The sequence below is a fragment of the Hyperoodon ampullatus genome (genome assembly GCF_949752795.1).
Source record: "Hyperoodon ampullatus genome assembly, chromosome: 7".
Classification (NCBI taxonomy): domain Eukaryota; kingdom Metazoa; phylum Chordata; class Mammalia; order Artiodactyla; family Ziphiidae; genus Hyperoodon; species Hyperoodon ampullatus.
In genome coordinates this window covers 73,174,063-73,195,666 of record NC_136920.1, presented here as the reverse complement: position 1 = coordinate 73,195,666, position 21,604 = coordinate 73,174,063, and the positions used below count along the sequence as shown (strand labels likewise).

General features: G+C 37.1%; 1 protein-coding gene and 1 pseudogene across 2 annotated transcripts in view; one reads left to right on the top strand and one right to left on the bottom strand.

Moving 5' to 3' along the window:
• LOC307056319 (L-lactate dehydrogenase C chain) overlaps positions 1-21,604 on the bottom strand; it is a gene marked incomplete at both ends in the record, with an annotated part of 47,460 nt that overhangs the window by 11,862 nt on the left and 13,994 nt on the right. The window contains 2 exons of the mRNA XM_079708967.1: positions 6,198-6,315; positions 7,928-8,101. Coding sequence (XP_079565093.1) covers positions 6,198-6,315; positions 7,928-8,101 — 292 coding nt within the window. The remainder of the gene's footprint in view (positions 1-6,197; positions 6,316-7,927; positions 8,102-21,604) is intronic.
• On the top strand, positions 690-1,886 carry LOC307056318 (heterogeneous nuclear ribonucleoprotein A/B-like; annotated as a pseudogene). The gene is made up of 2 exons: positions 690-1,001; positions 1,228-1,886. The product of its transcript is annotated as a heterogeneous nuclear ribonucleoprotein A/B-like (transcript).

Sequence of the window (21,604 nt, the reverse complement as noted above, 5' to 3'; positions counted from 1 at the left end):
AGATGAATGAAAATGAAAACATAACATAAAACTTATTGGTCAGAGAGAAAGCAGTGCTAAAGGGCAAACTTATAGCCATATATGCTTACATTAAAAAACAAGAGGGGCTTCCTTGGTGGCACAGTGGTTGAGAGTCCACCTGCTGATGCAGGGGACACGAGTTCGTGCCCCGGTCCGGGAGGATCCCACATGCCGCGGAGTGGCTGGGCCCGTGAGCCATGGCCGCTGAGCCTGCGCGTCCAGAGCCTGTGCTCTGCAGCGGGAGAGGCCACAACAGTGAGAGGCCCGCATACCGCCAAAAAAAAAAAAAAAAAAAAAAAACCAAGAAAGATATCAATCTAACATTACAACTTAAGGAACTAGAAAAAAAAGAACAAATTAAACCCAAATCTAGCAAATGGAAGTAAATAATGAAGATCAGAAATAACAAAATAGAGAATGGAAAAACAATAGAAAAAAATCAATGGTTCTTTGAAAAGATTGACAACTTTTAGCTAGATGAATTAAGAAAAAAAGAGAGAAGACTCAAATTACTAAAATCAGAAGTGAAAGTGGAGCCATTATTACTGATTCTAAGCATTACCCATTTACCAAGGCCAGACAAAGTCACTATAAGAAAAAAACTAGAGGCAGAGGCACCACATGGTCCCGGGCAACTTCTGGGTTGGAGCCGTACGCCATGGCCCAGCATGTCGGAAGCGGGTGAGGAGCAGCCCATGGAGACAATGGGCGCCACCGACAACGGACACGAGGCCACCACTGAAGGCAAGTTGCCAGCTGGCACTGGGGTCACGGCGGGTGCTGAAGGCGGGAGTGCGGCGCCCCAGGCTGGCAACCAGAATGGCATGGAGGGCTACTAGATAAACGTCAGCAAGAACGAGGAGGATGCAGAAAAACTGTTCATTGGTGGCCTGAGCTGGGATACCAGCAAAAAGGACCTAAAGGACTATTTTACCAAATTTGGAGAGGTCGTTGACTGTACAATAAAAATGGATCCCAGGGCTTCCCTGGTGGCACAGTTGTTGAGAGTCCACCTGCCGATGCAAGGGACATGGGTTTGTGCCCTGGTCTGGGAAGATCCCACATGCCGTGGAGCGGTTAGGCCCATGAGCCATGGCCGCTGAGCCTGCGTGTCCAGAGCCTGTGCTCTGCAACGGGAGAGGCCACAACAGTGAGAGGCCCGCGTACCGCAAAAAAAAAAAAAAAAAAAAAAAAATGGATCCCAACACTGGCTGGTCAAGAGGGTTTGGGTTTATCCTCTTCAAAGATGCAGCCAGTGTGGAGAAGGTTCTAGACCAGAAGGAGCACAAGCTGGATGGCTATGTCATTGACCCCAAAAAAGCCATGGCCATGAAGAAAGACCCAGTAAAGAAAATTTTTGTGGGGGGGTCTGAATCTTGAAGCCACTGAGGAGAAGATCAGGGAGTATGTCGGCACGTTTGAGGAGATTGAAGCCACTGAGCTTCCAATGGATCCAAAGTCGAACAAAAAACAGGGCTTGTTTTCATCACCTTTAAAGAAGAGAAACCTGTGAAGAAAGTTCTGGAGAAAAAGTTCCACACCATCAGTGGAAGTAAGTGTGAAATCAAGGTGGCTCAGCCCAAAGAGGTTTATCAACAGCAGCAGTATGGCTCTGGGGGCCATGGGGGTGGCAACAAAGGGAACCGAGGCAGCGGTGGTGGTGGTGGAAGTGGAGGAGGTCAGAGTCAGAGTTGGAATCAGGGCTATGGCAGTTACTGGAACCAGGGCTACAGACCTAGCTATGGCGGCTATGACTACTCACCTTATGGCTATTAGGCCCCAGCTACGACTATAGTCAGGGTGGTACAGATTATGGGAAGAGCCAGCGATGCGGTGGCCATCAGAATAACTACAAGCCATACTAAGGCTTTGGCAGGAGTGCCCAACTGACCGCACATACTTTGGATATCAAATGAACACAGTTATGTACCAAATTTAACTTGGCAAACTTTCTATGGCCTTTCCCATGTGCATCTTATTTAAAATTCCCCCCCTGGAAATCACTCTTCTATTTAGTATTTCCAGAGCTCTAGTTATTTTAGGCAGAGAGTCTGTGGTGTCTCAAGAGGCCAGAGGGGCATTATAGGCTCATTTTTATTACCAGGTTACCCAGAACCAGACTGGAGTGTCTGCTTCCTGCTGCCGCTCTGCAGCCTGGATGTGTGGACCCTGGTTGTAAAGAGTAAACTGTATCTTAGGAAAAAGAAAAGAAAAGAAAAGAAAAAAACTAGAGACCATTATCCCTTATGAACAATGAGGCAAAAATCCTCAACAAAACACTAGCAAACCAAATTCAACAGTATGTAATGGATTATACACCATGATTTATTCCTTGAATGCAAGGATGGTTCAAAATACCAAAATCCACTGATGTAATACACCACATTAAGAGAATAAAGGAGGGAAACCACATTATTGTCTCAACTGATGCATAAAAATCGGTTGACAAAATTCAACACCTTTTCATGATAAAAACACTCACGAAACTAGGAATAGAAGGAAACTACCTCAACATAATAAAATCCATATATGAAAAACTCACAGTGAAGGTCATACTCAATGGTGAAAACTAAAAGCTTTTCCTTTAAGGTCAGGAATAAGGCAAGGATGCTCACTTTTGCCACTTCCATTCAACACAGTATTGGAAGTTCCATCCAGAGCAATTAGGTAAGAAAGAGAAATAAAAGGCATTCAAATTGGAAAGGAAGAAATAAAAGTATCTCTACTTATAGATAACATGATCTTACATGCAGAAAACCGTAAAGATTCTATACACACACATACAAAAATTGCTGAACTAATAAATGAATTCGGTAAAGTAGCAGGATACAAAGTCAACATTAAAAAATTGCATTTCTATATAATGACAATGAACAATCTGAAAAGAAAATTAAGAAAGCAATTCCATTTACAATAGCATCAAAAAGAATAAAATATTTAGGAATTAACTTAACCAAGGAGGTGAAAGACTTGTACAATGAAAGCCACAAAACTTTGCTGAAAGAAATTAAAGAAGACATAAATAAATGGAAACATCTTATGTTCATGGATTGGAGACTTAATATTATTAAGAGGTTAATACTACCCTAAACCATCTATAGATTCAGTGAAATTCCCATCAAATTCCCAAACATATTTTTTGCAGAAGTAGAAAAACCCACCCTAAAATTCATATGGAATCTCAAGAGACTCTAAAGGGCTAAAACAATCTTGAAAGCTGAAAGACTCACACTTCCTGATTTCCAAACTTACTACAAAGCTACAGCAATCAAAACTGTATAGTACTGGTATCAAGACAAACATATAGACCCAGTGGGATAGAATAGAAAGCCCAGAAATAAACCTACATATCTGACATTCAACTGATTTTCAAAAAGTGTGCCAAGACCATTGAATGGGAAAAGGGCAGTCTTTTCAACAAATGGTGCTGGGGAAACTGGATATCCATGTGCAAAAAATTAAAACTGAACCCTGACCTAAAACCATTTACAAAAATGAATTCAAAATGAATCAAAGATCTGAATGTAAGACCTAAAACTATGATACTCTTACATGAAAACATAGGGCAAAAGCTTCACAACATTGCATTTGGCAATGATTTCTTGGATAGAACACAAAAGGTAACAAGAGAAAAAACAGACAAATGGACTTCATGAAAATTTTTAAGTTTTGCACATCAAAGACACTATAAAAAGAGTAAAAAAAGAACCTGTGGAATGGAAGAAAATATGTGTAAATTATCTGATGAGAGATTAATATCCAGAATATAGACAGGACTCTTAAAACTCAACAACAACAAAAATAACAACAAAACAAACAACCCAATTCAAAAGTGGGCAAAAGACTTGAACAGACATTTCTCCAAAGAAGATATACAGATGGCCTATTAGCACATGACAAAATGCTCAGCATCACTAATTAGGGAAATGCAAATCAAACTACAATGAGATACTACCTCACATCCATTAGGATGACTACTATCAAACAGAAAATAACAAGTGTTGGTGAGGATTTGGAGAAAACGGAATTCCTGTACACTACTGGTAGGAATGTAAAATGGTATATAGCCACTGTGGAAAACAGTATGGTGATTCCTCAAAAAAACTAAAAATAGAATTACCACATGATACAGCAATTCCACTTATGGGTATATACCCAAAATAATTGAAAGCAGGATCTTGAAGAGATATCTGTACACCCACATTCATAGCAGCATTATTCACAATAGCTAAAGCATGGAAGCAACCCAAGAGTCCATCAAGAAACGAATGGATAGGCAATATGTGGTATATTTACATACAACAGAATATTATTCAGCTTAAAAAGGAAACTCTGACATATGCTACAACACGGATGAACCTTAAGGACATTATGCTAAGTGAAATAAACTAGCCACGAAAAGACAAATACTGTATGATTTCACTTACATGATATACTTAGAGTAGTCAAAATCATAGAAACAGAAAGCAGAAAGGTGGTAGCCAGCGCCTGGGGTGAGGGATTAATGGGGAGGGATTGTTTCATGGATACAGAATTTCAGTCTTAAATTATGAAGAGTTATGAGATGGATGGTGGTATGGTTACAGAGGATTATGAATGGTTTTTATACCATTGAACTATAAACTTAAAATGATTAAGATGGTAAATTTTATGTTATGTGTATTTTATCACAATTAAAGAAATAGGAAAAAAGAAAATAAATACATAAATTATTTATGTATAAATTATTTAAGATAAAAGTAGAATAGTAATCATAATGGAACAAGGTTATCAGCATTGCATATTATGTAACTCTTGATGTGTGCATTGCACCAGGACTAAAAGACTGGGAACAAGCATGCAAATCCTGAGGACTATGTGACAAGAACTGTATTAAAAACTGCTGGGAAACAAAGGCAGTGGCTTTCCTGTGCTGGGGTAGTCTGCTCTCATCCTTTGCAACTGAGTGTGCCCCCAGTAGTGATGGGGCCTGGAAGCTACACCTGAGAGTTTGCAACACCTCCTGAAGTAAATGCTAATATTCCATACTGTGTCTTCTGTCCAGTATCCTTTCACAAAGCTAGACAAACTTAATGCTAGATTAAAGTCTATTATGTACTGTTAGTTTGACAGTCTGAACTCTAGACCACTATTGGTAGCCATGTACAATACTCATTTTATTTTTTATAATTGTGGTAAAATTTGCCATTTAAACCATTTTAAGCATACAGTTCAATGGCATTAAGTACTTAAACAATGTTTTACCACCATTACCACCATCCTCTCCAGAACTTTTTCATCTTCCCAAACTGAAACACTATACCCACTAAAGTGGTCATGTGCTTTAAGATCAGAAAATAATATAGTTTATTTTTTTTAACTAAAAGTCATGTAGAGAATAAAACTAACCCATAATCACTTTTTTGTTATACTGTATGCCTTTTTTAGTCTCTGCCCTAATTCTTATACATTTTTGTAGGGTTGCTATCATAAATATACATTCAATAGACATGTGGCAGCTTTTATAGATTTAGTATTCCAGTTTTGAACATCCAAAAGTGATTTCTAAGTTCTATAATTTTACTAATATGTATCTTAGTTAAAGCATGAAGGAGAATCACGTATGCTATTCAGGGGATGTGTACAGAGTCAGACACTTCATTTATAAGTAAACCTAGTTAGTTAACTTCTGATCATCTGCGTTAGTTTCATGTTTCTTTTCATCAAGTCTTTTGAACTTAATCAGTTCTAGGTACCATTCTAAGCATTCTACACGTACTAAGTCACTTACTCTTCATAATAGCCCTCTAAGGTTGGCTCTATTACTATCCTCATTTTAAATATGAGGAAACTGAGCTTTCAATATTTTAAATAACCTCCCAATATCACACCACTAATAAATGGTGAAGCCAGGTTTGAAAAAACCTGGGCAACATGGTTCCAAAGTCCATGCTCCTAATCACTATGCTATATTGTTCTCAAACACACATGAGTTCTTATGAAGTGAGAAGTATATTTTTCTATTTGAAAAATGCCCCCCAGAAGAAAGCTATGCATTATGTAGATCTGAATTTGGGGATTTTCAGAATGTTATTTATCTCACAAAAAGCAAAGATCAACTTTTATACTTTTTGTCTGCAAAATTTGTTCTTACAATTGATTATTAAGGCACTAAGAAAGTGAATGACTAATGTTACCTTCCAACAACTTGTTTATGGATAGTTTTCCACTGGTCCTTGTCTGAATCAGTTCCTAACTTAGGGTCTAGAGTCTTCAGAGCAACACCAGCAACGTTTACTCCACTCCATAAGGGCACTGAAAGAAATAAATCTCAGAAGGAGCTCTTCTTCCCAGTACTGCATCAGTTGTTTAAGTTCAGTGGGTTTTTTAAGAATAAAGTTAGGTTACTACCTTACGCCATATATAAAAATAAGTTTCAAATAGACAAAAGAGGTAAATGTAAAAAATAAAATTATAAAGTATTATAAAATATGTAGAATTTACTTGTAATTGTGTAATAAGGAGGCATTTTAAGCAAGATACAAATATAGAATCCACAAAGAAAATAATCTATAAGAAATGATAAAATATTATAAGAGGGAAAAGAGCAATAAATTAATACCATACTATTAAACCATACATGGTTTTTTAAAAATAAAATCATGGAATACTAAATGGGAGAAATTAAAACATATCTGGCAAAATAACTTTTTTTTAATATAAATTTATTTATTTATTTATCTTTGGCTGTGCTGGGTCTTCGTTGCTGCACGCGGGCTTTCTCTAGTTGCAGTGAGCGGGGGCTACTCTTCGTTGCGGTGTGCAGGCTTCTCACTGTGGTGGCTTCTCTTGCTGTGAAACACGGGCTCTAGGCACACGGGCTTCAGTAGTTGTGGCACGTGGGCTCAGTAGTTGTGGCTCACGAGCTCTAGAGCGCAGGCTTAGTAGTTGCAGCGCATGGGCTTAGTTGCTCCGCGGCATGTGGGATCTTCCTGGACCAGGGCTCGAACCCATGTCCCCTGCATTGGCAGGCGGATTCTTAACCACTGCGCCACCAGGGAAGCCCGCAAAATTACTTTTAATAATTTTCAGGAGGAAGAGCTAAGACAATAACACATGCCAACAGGGTCAAATTAAGGCACTAGTCAAAGAAATATTTGTTTAAGTCAAATCAAAAGTATTTATTATACTACGACCCTTGAAGTATAAAGAAAAGAGAAGGGCTCATTAAATGTTTTGAATCAACAAATGGATGATTGAATAAATGAACAAATGGTGCCTATTCTCAACAGGTCTATTGGCATCATGGAAAGAAGACTTACACATATGACATAATTAGAGAACACTGTAAGTATAAAGTTCTAATTGTGTAGAAGAGATTAAATGTTTAAGTTAAGAAAAGAAAATGGTTCGTGTGACCTAAGTAATAGCTTAAATCACATATTAAGCAATTTTATTTCTATGAAAAGTCAGGTAAAAACAAATCTATAGAGTCAGAAAGTAGATTAATAGTTGCCTGGGGCTAGAGTGGGGGTGAGCGCAGGAGTGGGAGTTTTTTGAGGTGATGAAAATTTTCTACAATTAGATTGTGGTGATAGTTGCACAACTCTGAATAAAAAGCCAGTGAATTATACACTTTAAATGGGTAAAGTTTATGGGATTGTTTTATATCTTAGTAACTCTGTTTTTAAAATGACAATGAAACTGCTCCAGACAAAATAAACACTCATTGACTTTTAAAATAGCTATATGCTCTATGCACTATTTTATGAGAGGTAGCTAAATCAATGACACAAAAGACTGAAAGTAAAGGAATAGAAAAAGTTAGTAATATGCCAAAAAAATAAGTGCTGTACAGCTATATTCAAGAAAACATGCATTATTAAAGATAAGAAGTGTGATTGTATAATGATGAGTTTACACTTACCACTTGAATCACCATGTTCTCCAATAATCCAACCATGGCAGCTTGTGGGATGTACACCCAACTTCTCTCCAATTAGGTAACGAAAACGGGCAGAGTCTAGATTACAACCACTTCCAATTACACGAGTTGCAGGTAAGCCACTTATCTTCCAGACAACGTATGTCAAAATATCCACTAGGAAGAAAAATTTCTTGTTAGAAAAAGATTCATAGTAACTTCCTTTTACAATTTGATTTTTTGAATAGATAGACCAATTGTCTTAGAATCAAATACAGATTCATTACAGAGTTCAAAATGAAGCAAATCAACAAAGAAAAAAGATAATCTCCCAGATGCGTTTTTAAAAGATTAAATTATTCACCATCAGAATTTTAAAACAAAAGATTCTTTTTTGAAATAACTTATGTGCCTATCTGTATACTTAATAATTGGTGAATTATACCTCTTTAAGATCACCTAGATTTTTCCTCTCCATCACCACAGCCTCATCTAAACTATCAGAATCTCCTACCTAGAATAAGGCCACATGCAGGCTCAGGGCTATATGCAGGTGAGTGCATGCTCAGGAAAAACATGAGAAGATCCTAAACTTTAGCTCTGTCTAACCATGAGGCTCTGTGAAAGCAGGAAGTGAAGGCTAAGGCACGGTTATAAACTGCCTGGCTAAGTGTTGAAGGCATGCCCCAACTTGCACACAGAGCCTTCCAGCAAAGACTGGGAGATATCTTTTGGTTCCAAATATTTAAGGAAAGTTCTGTCCAATCACTGGCTGACAACTAAACAAATAGAACAAAGGCTTCTGTGTTCATGTATAATAAAGAATACAGACGACAGAATTAATTCATAAAAGTCATGAAACAAACAAACTACAAGCATCAGCAAAGCAAACCCTGGGAGGGAAGAATTTGACTTACAGAGTTTTCTTGCTATACATTTTTAATGTCCAGTTTTCAACAAAATAATTATGAGGCATTAAACAAAATAAGGAAATATGGATCATACAAAGGAAAAAAAGCAATCAATAGAAACTGTCCCTGAGTAAGCCCAGATATTGAACAACTATCCTACCTTCAAGTCCACTGATTCTTTCTTCTGCCTTCTCAATCTGCTGTTTTGCCCCTCCAGTTAATTTTCACTTCAGTTAAGTTTTTAACCTCAGAATTTATATTCAGTTTTTTAAAAATAATTTTTATCTATTAATATTCACTATTTGGTGAGATATCAGTCTTATATTTCCTTTTGTTCTTTAGACTTTGTTTGCTTTAGTTCTTTAAACATAGTTAGAACAGCTGATGTAAAGTATTTGATAAATCTTTATTCAATTACTCTGGCTAGAATTTCTAGCATGATGTTGAACAGAAGTGGTGAAAGGAAGCCTCACTGCCTCGTTCCTGGTCTTAGGAGGAAAACCATTTACTCTTTCACCACTGAGTATAAGCCGCGCTGTGGGTTTTTCATAAATATCTTTTATGAGGTTGAAGAAATTTCCTTTTATTCATAAGTTTACTAAGAGATTATTTTTCAAAATCATAATACAGTATAGAATTTTCTTTAATGTTTTTTCTGCATTATTAGCCCCTTTATCATTATATAATATTCTTCTTTGTCTCCAGCAATAATTTTTGTGTTAAAGTCTAATTTCTGTGATATCAGTATAGCCACTCCAGCTCTCTTTTAGTTCCTGTTTGTATGAAATATCTTTTTCTATCCTTTGACTTTCAGCTTATTTGTGCCTTTATTTTTTTTCTCTTTTTTTTCAATTTTTATTGGAGTACAGAGTTGATTTACAATGTTGTGTTAGTTTCAGGCATACAGCAAAGTGAATCAGTTATACATATACATATACCCACTCTTGTTTTTTTTTTTTTAGATTCTTTTCCCATATAGTCCATTACAGAGTACTGAGTAGAGTTCCTTGTGCTATACAGCAGGTTCTTATTAGTTATCTATTTAATATATAGCAGTGTGTATATGTCAATCCCAGTCTCCCAATTTATCCCTCCCCTCCCCTTATACCCTGGTAACCATAAGTTTGTTTTCTACATCCATGACTTTACTTCTGTTTTGTAAATAAGTTCATTTGTACCCTTTTTTTTTTAGATTCCACATATAAGCCATATGATATTTGTTTTTCTGTGTCTGACTTACTTCATTCAGTATGACAATCTCTAGGTCCACCCATGTTGCTGCAAATGGCATTATTTTGTTCTTTTTATGGCTGAGTAATATTCTATTGTGTATACATACCACATCTTCTTAATCCATTCCTCTGTTGATGGACATTTAGGTTGCTTCCATGTCCTGGTTATTGTAAATAGTCCTGCAGTGAACACTGGGGTGCATGTATCTTTTCGAATTACGGTTTTCTCTGGGTATATGCACAAGAGTGGATTGCTAGGTCATATGGTATTTCTATTTTTAGTATTTTAAGGAACCTCCCTACTGTTCTCCATAGTGGCTGTACCAATTTACATTCCCACCAACAGTGTAGGAGGGTTCCCTTTTCTCCACACCCTCTCCAGCATTTACTGTCTGTAGATTTTGTGTCTTTAAATCTAAAGTGAGCCACTTATAATTAGTCAAGAAAAAGAAAAAAAAAAAGATAAAAGGCATCCATATTGGAAATGAAGAAGTAAAACTATCTCTATCTGCAGGTGACATAATCCTATATATGGAAATCCTAAAGAATCCACAAACACACACACACCAAAAAAACCTATTAGAGCTAATAAATAAATTCAGTAAAGTTGCAGGATACAATATCAACACTCAAAAATCAGTTGTATTTCTATACACCAGCAATGAACGATCAAAGAAGGAAAATAAGAAAACAATTCAATTTTCAGTATAGAGTCAAAAATAATAAAGTACTTAGGAATAAATTTAATGAAGGAAGTATAAGACTTGTACACTGAAAACTATAAAACATTGCTGAAAAAAATTAAAGAGGAAATAAATAAATGGAAACACATCCCATGTTCATGGACTGGAAAAATTACTACTGTTAAGGTAGCAATACTCCCCAAATCAATTTACAGTCTCAGCTCAATCCCTATTAAAATTCCAATGGCCTTTTATGAAAAAATGAAAAAGCCAATCCTAAAATGCATATGAATTCACAAAGGTCCCTAAAGAGTGAAAACAATCTTGAAAAGGAAAAGCAAAGCTAAAGGACTCACACTTCCTGATTTCAAAACTTACTACAGAGCTACAGTAATCAACACAGTATGCTACTGGTATAAGGATGGACATATCAATCAATGGAACAGAACTGAGAGTCCAGAAATAAACCCATTTACCTATGGTCAATTGATTTTAGCAAGGGTGCTAAGACAATTCCATGGGGAAAAAATAATCTCTCCAACAAATTTTGGGACAACTGGATCCACACGCAAAAGAATGAAGCTTGATCCTTACCTCACACCACATACAAAGTTAATTCAAAATGGATCAAAGACCTAAATAAGAGCTGGAAATATAGAGTAAATCTTCATAACTTTGGATTTGGTAATAATTTCTTGGGTATGACACTAAGAGGAAAAATAATTAAACTAGACTTCATCAAAATTAAACATTTTTGTGCATCAAAATATACTATCAAGAGAGTGAAAAGGCAGCCCACAGAATAGGGGAATATATTTGTAAAACAGATATCTGCTAAGAGTCTTGTATCCAGATTATATAAAGAATTCTTATTACTCAACAACCAAAAGACAAACAATGCAATTTCAAAATGAGCAAAGAACTCAAATAGATATTTCCCCAAAGAAGATGTACAAATGGCTAACAAGCATTGAAAAGATGCTCAATGTCTTTAGGCACTAGGGAAATGTAAATCAAAACCACAATGAGATACCATTCCACATCCACTAGGAGAGCTAAAATAAAAAAAATAGAGAAAGTTTACAAGTGTTGATGGGGATATGGAGAACTGGAACATTTATAGATTGTTGGTGGGAATGTAAGTACAGCCACTATGGAAAACAGTTTGGCAGTTACTCACTAAGTAAACATAGAATTACCGTATGACCCAATATTTCTACCCGTAGGTATATACCCAAAAGAGCTGAAAACAAGTGTTCAAATAAAAGTTTGTACGTGAATAGTAGCACTATTCACAATAGCTAAAAGGTAGCAACAACTCAAATGTCCATCAAGTGACGAATAAATAAATACATTGTGGTATAGCTATACAGTAGAATATTATTCAGTCATAAAAAGGAATGAAGTACTGATGCATGCTGAAACATGGATGAACTCTAAAAACATTACCAAGTGAAAGAAGACAAAGACAAAAGGACACATGTTGTATGATCCCATCTATATTAAATATCCAGACTAGGCAAATCCATAGACACAGAAAGCAAATTAGTGATTTCCTGGGTATGGAGAGAGGGGAAATGGGAAGTGACTGCTTAATGGGTACAGGGTTTCCATTTTAAGTGATATAAAATCTGGGCACTAAACAGTTGTAGCAGTTGCACAAAATAAAATGTACTTAATGCCACTAAATAATATACTTTAAAATGGTTAAAATGGTAAACTTATGTATATTTTCCCACAATAAAAAAATACTTTCACTCAAAAATTTTTACTAGAGACAAAGAAAGACATTATATAATGGTAAAAAGGTCAATAGGTGCTGGGGAAAAAAGCATTTGACAAAATTCAACACCCATTCATGATTTTAAAAAAACTTTCTGAAACTATGAAGAGAAGAAAATTTAATGAAAACCCCACATTAAACATCAAACTCAATGATAAAAGACTGAATAGAGTCCCTATAAGATAAGGAACTAGGCAAGTATGTCCACTGTCAACACTTGTTGTGCAAAGGTGACATGCACAAATACCACTAACACCAGAGGCTATAGATATAAGCAATGTTTACTGAAGAAAATCTTAGAAGGAGAGAAGTAGGGAACCACAATCTGTACACTGAATTCTCTTTATTCCACAGTATAGGTTAGGCACAGATCTTCTCTATACAAAATTGCCAAGGGAAGAGAAGCCTCCTTTGGCTGGCAAGCAGGACGTTCTCTTGAAACTCCTACAAGAGAAAGAGTGAGCCCCACCACCTCACTATGTTACACATTTATATGTTAGCTTTGGAGGGAATGGAAACCCCTAGTTTCCTTAAGTAACAAAAAATTTATCAAGGGATAGCTGGATTCAGGAACAACGGTAAGAAGTATGCATTTCCAGGGCCAAGGTCTACATACCAAAGTCCCTGAAAAGAACCATGCATGCCGGGACTTCCCTGGTGGCACAGTGGTTAAGAATCCGCCTGCCAATGCAGGGGACATGGGTTCGAGCCCTGGTCCGGGAAGATCCCACAGGCCGCAGAGCACCTAAGCCCGTGGGCCACAACTACTGACCCTGCGTTCTAGAGCCCGCAAGCCACAACTACTGAAGCCCACGCAGCCTAGAGCCTGTGCTCCGCAACAAGAGAAGCCACTGCAGTGAGAAGCCCGTGCGCTGCAACGAAGAGTAGTCCCTGCTCGCCGCAACTAGAGAGAGCCCACACGCAGCAACGAAGACCCAATGCAGCCAAAATAAATACATTTTTTTGTTTTTTTGTTTTGCTCACTGTTGTAGCCTCTCCCATTGCAGAGCACAGGCTCCAGATGCACAGGCTCAGTGGCCATGGCTCATGGGCCCAGCCACTCCGTGGCATGTGGGATCTTCCCAGACTGGGGCACGAACCTGCATCCCCTGCATCAGCAGGCAGACTCTCAACCACTGCGCCACCAGGGAAGCCCAATAAATAATTTTTTTTAATCTTTAAAAAAAACAAAGAACCATGCATGCCAGGAATGCTGACGACAGCTTAAGGCCTTGCTGTCCCTCCACAGGCTGGCTCAGTTCAGCTGATTCAGCTATTAAGCTACCAAAAGGAAGGAGGAAATGAGTTTCCAGGGTCATACAGATTTGCCTCTCCTCGTTACCAATATTCATCACTGTACTGGAAGTCCTAACCAGTGAAATGAGGCAAGAAAATAAAAAGATCTTCAAATTGGAAAGGAAGAAGTAAAAGAATTAAAACCAGTAAATGGTTTGAAGATGACACGATAACGTACAGAGAATATCCTAAGAATATAAAGAGAATTACTAGAATTAATAAGTGAATTTAGCAATGTTTCAAGATACAAGGTCAATATATAAAAAAATAGTATTTCTATATGCTAGCAATTAAACAATTAGAGAATGAAATGTTAAGACAACTCCTTTTATAATAGCATCGAAAATATGAAATATTTAAGGATAATTCAACAAAATTTGTGTAAGACCAGGCTTCCCTGGTGGTGCAGTGGTTGAGAGTCCGCCTGCTGATGCAAGGGACACGGGTTCGTGCCCCAGTCTGGGAAGATCCCACATGCCGCGGAGCAGCTGGGCCCGTTAGCCATGGCCGCTGAGCCTGTGCTCCGCAACGGGAGAGGCCACAACAGTGAGAGGCCCACGTACCGCAAAAAAAAAAAAAAAATTGTGTAAGACCTAAACCTGAACACTACAAAACACTGCTAAAAGAAAATAAAGAAGACTTAAATAAATGAAGAGATATGCCACATTCATGGATTGGAAGACTCGGTAGTGTTAAGATACCAATCTCTTCAAATTTATCTACAGCCAGCATGTGTTTGTATAGAAATTGATACGCTAATTCTAAAATTTATGTTAAAATGCAAACAACACATAATATCCAAAGTAAGTTTAGAAAAGAAGAACAAAGAGAATTTATACTAATTTAAAGAGTTAGTGTAATCAAGATGATGTGTAATAACAAAATATATATGGAAATCAATGTAGAAAATAAGGAATCCAGAAGTAGACCCACATATATGATAATTTTCAACAAAGTTGTCACAGCAATTCAGATGCAAAAAAAGTATTTTCAACAAATGTTGTGAAAACTGGATATCACCATTGAAAAAAATGAATATCAACACTTACTTTATATTAAACACTAAAATTTATATGAAAATGAATCATCATCCTAAATATAAAAGATAAAACTATCAAACATACAGGAAAAAATCTTCAGACTTAGGGTAGGCAAAGGTTTCTTAACTAGGAGTCAAAAGAGCATAAAACACAAATAAGAAATTGATAAACTAGACTTCACCAAAATTAAAAACTTTACTCATTGAAAGATATCATTAACATTAAGAACACAAAAAGGCAAGCCACAGACGGAGAGAACCTATATGTGATACTTAATATCTGACAAAGAGACCTGTATTCAGTATATATAAAGAACTCCTATAATTTAATAATTAAAAGACAAAAGATCTAAGTTTTAGGGGCTTCCCTGGTGCCGCAGTGGTTGAGAGTCCGCCTGCCGATGCAGGGGACACAGGTTCGTGCCCCGGTCCGGGAAGATCCCACATGCCACGGAGCAGCTGGGCCTGTGAGCCATGGCCACTGAGCCTGCGCGTCCGAAGCCTGTGCTCTGCAATGGGAGAGGCCACAGCAGGGAGAGGCCACATCAGTGAGAGGCCCGCGTACCGCAAAAAAAAAAAAAGATCTAATTTTAAACATGGGCAAAATATTTGAAGAGACCCTTCACAAAAGAAAACATACTAATATTCAATGAACACATGAAAAGATTCTCAACATCTTTAATTATCAAGGCAATACAAATTAAAACCATAATGATATTGGAATGGCTAAAATTGAAAAGACTAACAATACCAAATGTTGACAAGAATGTGGAGCAACTAGAACTCTCTTGCAGTGCTAATAGGAATGTAAAATGGAACAACCACTTTGAAAATCTGTTTGGCAGCTTCTAATAGAGTTAAATATATATTTACCATATAACCCATCTATTTTGCTCCCAGGTATTTACTCAAAGAAATAATGATATATATCCATGCAAACACTTGTTCACAAATGTTTACAGCAGCTTTATTCATAATACTCAAAAGCTAGAAATAACCTAAATATCTGCAATTGGTGAATGGATAAGCAAAAAAAGTATTTAAAATGCATAAACAAAAGAATAATCAATCACTCTTCATCCATAAAAAGGAACAAATCACTGATACTCCCAACGATATGGATGAATTCTGAAAAAATCATGCTGTGTAAGAGAAGCCAGGCAGAAAAGATTCAGTATGATTCCATTCATTTGAAATTCCAGAAAAGGGGGCCAGAGGTGGAACAAGGGATGGAGTGCAAAGGAGCACAAGAAAACTTTAAGAGATAATGGAGATGTTCTTATCTTGATTATGGTAGTGGTTTCATGGGTGATTACATCTATCAAAACTCATTGTGGAGTGACGGCTGCAAAATGGCCCAATAAGACCTACCTCACTCATAACCCCCCCTCAACAACAATTTGGCATTCACCTATGGACAAAAGTACCTTTATGGAAGCTGTGGAATCTAGCACCATACACCAAGGGACCCCGGAGGAGACTGGCCTAACCGTGAGTCATGTAATAGGTATACAGACCTCAGTCCTGGCTGTGGATCCTACAAATGGCCCATATGTCCCCAGCCCCTTTCAGCTGCAGTCCAGTAGCCCCTGGAGAACAATGTCTTAGATAATCAACCACAGACAAGATAGCCTTTGTGGAAGCCCAGGTTTCCAACAGAGTAGTTCTAGGACACCACTGGAGCAAAAAAAAATATATGAATTTGGATGCATAGTAAAAGGAACAGTTTACCTTAACCTACAACACTCCTTCCCCCAGATGGCAAAGCTCAGGGCCAAGAGAGATCTTCTTAGCCTATGATTTCTTCCACAGGGGGAAGTGAGAGCATGTTAGTGAGCATCCAGCTTCCCTAGATGTGTGGATCACTGGCAAAGAGACCCATTTCTCTCTCACCCCATCTTGAGTACTGCATCTTGAGTTGCATGACTGGAAGACTGGAAGAGGCTGGGACAGTGGCAAGTAGGACCCTCACAGACCGTTAATGTGACATGGATCTTACTAACTGCATTGTGGACTCCATCAAGAAGACCCGCTCATAAACCACTGGGGATGCCTTGTCTATGGATTCTCCCCAGGTAACCCACAGGCACTCCTAGCTCTCCACGCACCTCACCCACACATATCCCCAACCTGTGGCTGGCTTCCTGTGTGTGCTCCCAATGGTAGCAAGAGCAAGCTTTGGCACATGGCTAGTGAGCACAGCCCAAATCTGTGGGTCAGGAACAGACCACAAACTTCACCTTTATCTATGTCCTTGGGAAAGCAATGTCCTTGGGAAAGCCTCCTTGGGAGGCTGTCAGCACCTGGCCTACTGAACTGAGGGTCAAGAGAAGGCATACAGGCTTAAGAATTCTGCCACACAGGGAGTAAGAAGCATGGAGTAGGCATACACATAAAAGGTCTGAGAAAGCCTCAGAATCCCTAGTAGAGCTGACAGAAGGAATTCTCTCCTGAAATCAGTGGGTAAAAAATAGAGATGACAGCTATTTCAAATGCAAAGACGGCAACACAAAACTTCAAGGAATGTGAGAAATCAAGGAAACATAACACTACCAAAAGATCAAAATAATCTTCTAGTAATCAACCCCAAAGACATGGAGATCTACAATATATTCAAGAATTCAAAATAGCTGTTTTAAGGGAGCTGAATGAGCTACAGGAAAACCGAGAAAGACAATACAATGAAATCAGGAACACAATTCATGAACAAAATGAGAAACTTAACAAAGAGAAATCATAAAAAAGAATTAAATTCTAGAGCTGAAGAAATGAAAACTGCAATAGAGAGCATCAACAGCAGAATGGATCACTGGAAGAAAGAATCTGTGACTTAGAAGACAGGGCATTTGAAATTATCTAGTCAGAGGAAAACAAAAGAGTGAGGACAGCTTATGTGATTTATGAAATTCCACCAAAAGAAAAAAATCTGCAAATTATTGGAGACCCAGGAGAAGAGAGGAAGAAGGAATAGAAAGTTTATTTAAATAAATAATGGTTGAGAACTTCTGAAATCTGGGGAGAAATGTGGGTATCCAAGTTCATGAAGCTCATAGGTCAGCAAACAAATTCAACTGAAAGACATCTTCAAGAGACATTACAGGACTTCCCTGGTGGCACAGTGGCTAAGAATCCGCCTGCCAATGCAGGGGACATGGGTTCGAGCCCTGGTCCAGGAAGATCCCACATGCCGTGGAGCAACTAAGCCCGTGTGCCACAACTACTGAGCCTGCGCTCTAAAGCCCATGAGCCACAACTACTGAGCCTGCGTGCCACAACTACTGAAGCCCGCCCACCTATAGCCCATGCTCTGCAACTAGAGGAGCCACCGCAATGAGAAGCCCATGCACCACAACAAAGAGTAGCCCCTGCTCGCCGCAACTAGAGAAACCCCGTGTGCAGCAACGAAGACCCAACACAGCCAAAAAAAAATTAATTTAATTAATTTTTAAAAAGAGACATTACAATAAAACTGTTGAAAATCAAAGACAAAGAGAGAATCTTAAAATCAGCAAGAGAAAAGAAGCTTATAACTTACAAGAGAACCCCCATAAAACTTCAGTGGATTTCTCAGAGAAATCTTTCAGGCCAGGAGAGAGCGGGATGATATATTCAAAGTGCTTAAACAAAAAACTGCCAACCAAGAAAACTCTACTCAGCAAAGTCGTTGTTCAGAAAGGTTAGAAAAGATAACATCTTTCCCAGACAAACAAAAACTGAGGGAGTTTATCACCACTAGATCTGCCTTACAAAGAATAATGAAAGGAATTCCTCAAGCTAATTATTATAATTATAAATTATAATTATAAAATTATTATAGTTAATGAAGGATGCTAATTAGTAACAAGAAAATACACAACACACTGGGTAAAGGTAAACGTATAGTCAAATTCAGAATACTCTACTACTGTAATATCATAGTATATTAGCCACTTAACTGTAATAAAAAAGTCAAAGGACAAAAGTAATAAAATAATTTGTTAATGAATATACAGTATAAAAGGAGGTAAATTGTGACATCAAAAACATAAAAGGGGGGAGTAAAAGGATAAAGTTTTTTTTATGCAATCAAAGATGTTGTTATCAGCATAAAATAGATGGTTATGTCTATTAGATGTTTTATGTATGCCTTATGGTAACTACAAAGTGAAAAGCATATACACAAAAGATAAAAAGAAGGTAATCAAAGCATACCACTAAAGAAAGTCATCAATTCACACAGGAAGGCAGCAAGAGAGGAAGAAAAGAACAAGGGAACAACAAAATAGCCATAAAACAGTTAATAAAATGTCATTAGTAAGTCTTTACCTATAGTAAGTAACTACCAATAATTACTCTTAATGTAAGTGGATTGAATTCTCCAGTCAAAAGGCAGAGTGGCTGCATGGATGAAGAAAACACTACCCAACTATATGCTGCTTACAAGAGACCCACTTTAGCTTTAATGACATACACAGGCTCAAAGTGAAGGGATGAAAATAAGGATATCCCCTGCAGGTGGAAACCAAAAGAGAGCTATACTTGTATCAGACAAAATAGACTTTAAGCCAACAACTGTTAAAGAAACAAATAAGATCTTTGTATCATTATCAGGACATGCACCCAACATCAGAGCAGTTAAATATATTAAGCAAATACTAATGGACCTGCAGGGAGAAATAGACAATAAAATAATAGCAGGGGACTTCAATACCACCACTTTCAACAGTGGATAGATCATCCAGACAGAAAACCAATAAGGAAATGTTGGACTTGAACTATACTTTAGCCCAAATGGACCTAACAGACGTACAGAACATTCTGTCCAACAGCAGCAGAATATACATTCTTCTCAAATGCATGTGGAACATTCTCCAGGATAGATAATATGACAGGTCCAAAATAATTTAGCAAATTTTAAAAGATTAAAATCATACCAAGTATCTTTTCCAAACACAATGTTATAAAACTAGAAATTAACAGGAGGGAAACTGGAAAATTCAAAAATATATGGAAATTAAACAACACACGCCTGAACAACCAAAGAGTCAAAGAAGAAATCAAAAGGGAAATTTAAAAATATCTTGAAACAAATGAAAATGGAAACACAACATACGAAAACTTATGGGATGAAGCAAGAGCAGTTCTTAGAGAGGGAAGTCTATACAGCATTAAATGCCTACATTAAGAAAAAAGAAAGACCTCAAATAAACAACCTCAAGGAGCCAGTAATAGAAGAACAAACCAGGTCCAAAGTTAGCAGAAGGAAGGAAATAACAAAGATCAGAGTGGAGATAAATTAAACAGAGACTAAAAGGACAATAGAAAAGATCAATGAAACGAACACCTGGTTTTTTGAAAAGTTAAAATTGACAACTAGACTAAGGGAAAAAGAGAGAAGACTCAAACAAATAAAATCAGAAATGAAAAAAGAGACCTTACGACTGATACCACACAAATACAAAGGATCATGACACTACTATGAACGACTATATGCCAACAAATTGGATACCCTAGAGGAAATGGATAAATTCCTAGAAACATAAACCTACCAACACTACATAATGAAGAAATAGAATAAATGAACAGACCAATAATGAGTAAAGAGATTGAATCAGTAATCAAAAATCTCCCAACAAAGAGAAGTTCAGGACCAGATGGCTTCCCTGGTGAATCTACCAAACATTTAAAGAATTAATGCCAATCCTTCTCAAACTCTTCCCCAAAATTGAAGAGTAGGGAAAACTCCCACACTCATTTTATGAGACCAGCATTACTCTAATACCAAAACCAGATAAGGTTGCTACAGGAAAACTACAGGCCAATTTCCCTGATGAATACAGATGCAAAAATTCTCAACAAAATATTAGCAAACCAAATTCAACAATATATTGAAAGGATCATAAATCATGATCAAGTGGGATTTATCCCTGGGATGTAAGGATGGTTTAACATATGCAAATCAATAAATGTGATATACCACATTAACAGAATAAAAATAAAAATTATATTACCATCACAATAGATGCAGAAAAAGCAATTACCAAAATTCAATATCTGTTCATGTCAATATCATATCAACAAAGTGGGTAGAGAAGGAATGCACCTAAACATAATAAAAGTCATATATAACAAGCCCACAACTAACATCATACTCAAAGGTGAAAACCTGAAAGCTGTTCATCTAAGATCAGCAACAAGACAAGTGTTCCCACTCTCACCACTCCTATTCAACACAGTACTGAAAAGTCCTAGCCAGAGCAATAAGGCAGGAACCAAAATGAAAAGGTATCCAAATTAGAATAAAAGAAGTAAAACTGTCTCTGATAACAGATGATATGACCTTATTTATAGAAAATCCTAAAGACCCCACCAAAAACTAATAGAACTAATCAGTACATTTAATGAAGTTTCAGGATACAAAATACAGAAATCAGTTGTGTTTCTATACACTAACAACAAATTACCTGAAAAATAAATTAAGAAAACAATCCCATTCACAATAATATCAAAAACAATAGATACTTAGGAATAAATTTAATCAAAGAGATTAAACATCTGCACACTCAAAACTATAAGACTTTGATGCAAAAAAATGAAGCAGACACAAATAAATGGAAAAACAACCCACGTTCATGGATTAGAAGTAGTAATGCTGTTAAAATGTCCAAATATCCAAACCATTCCATAGATTCAATGCAATCTAAAATACCAACGGCATTTTTCACAGAAATAGAAAAAACAATCCTAAAATTCATAT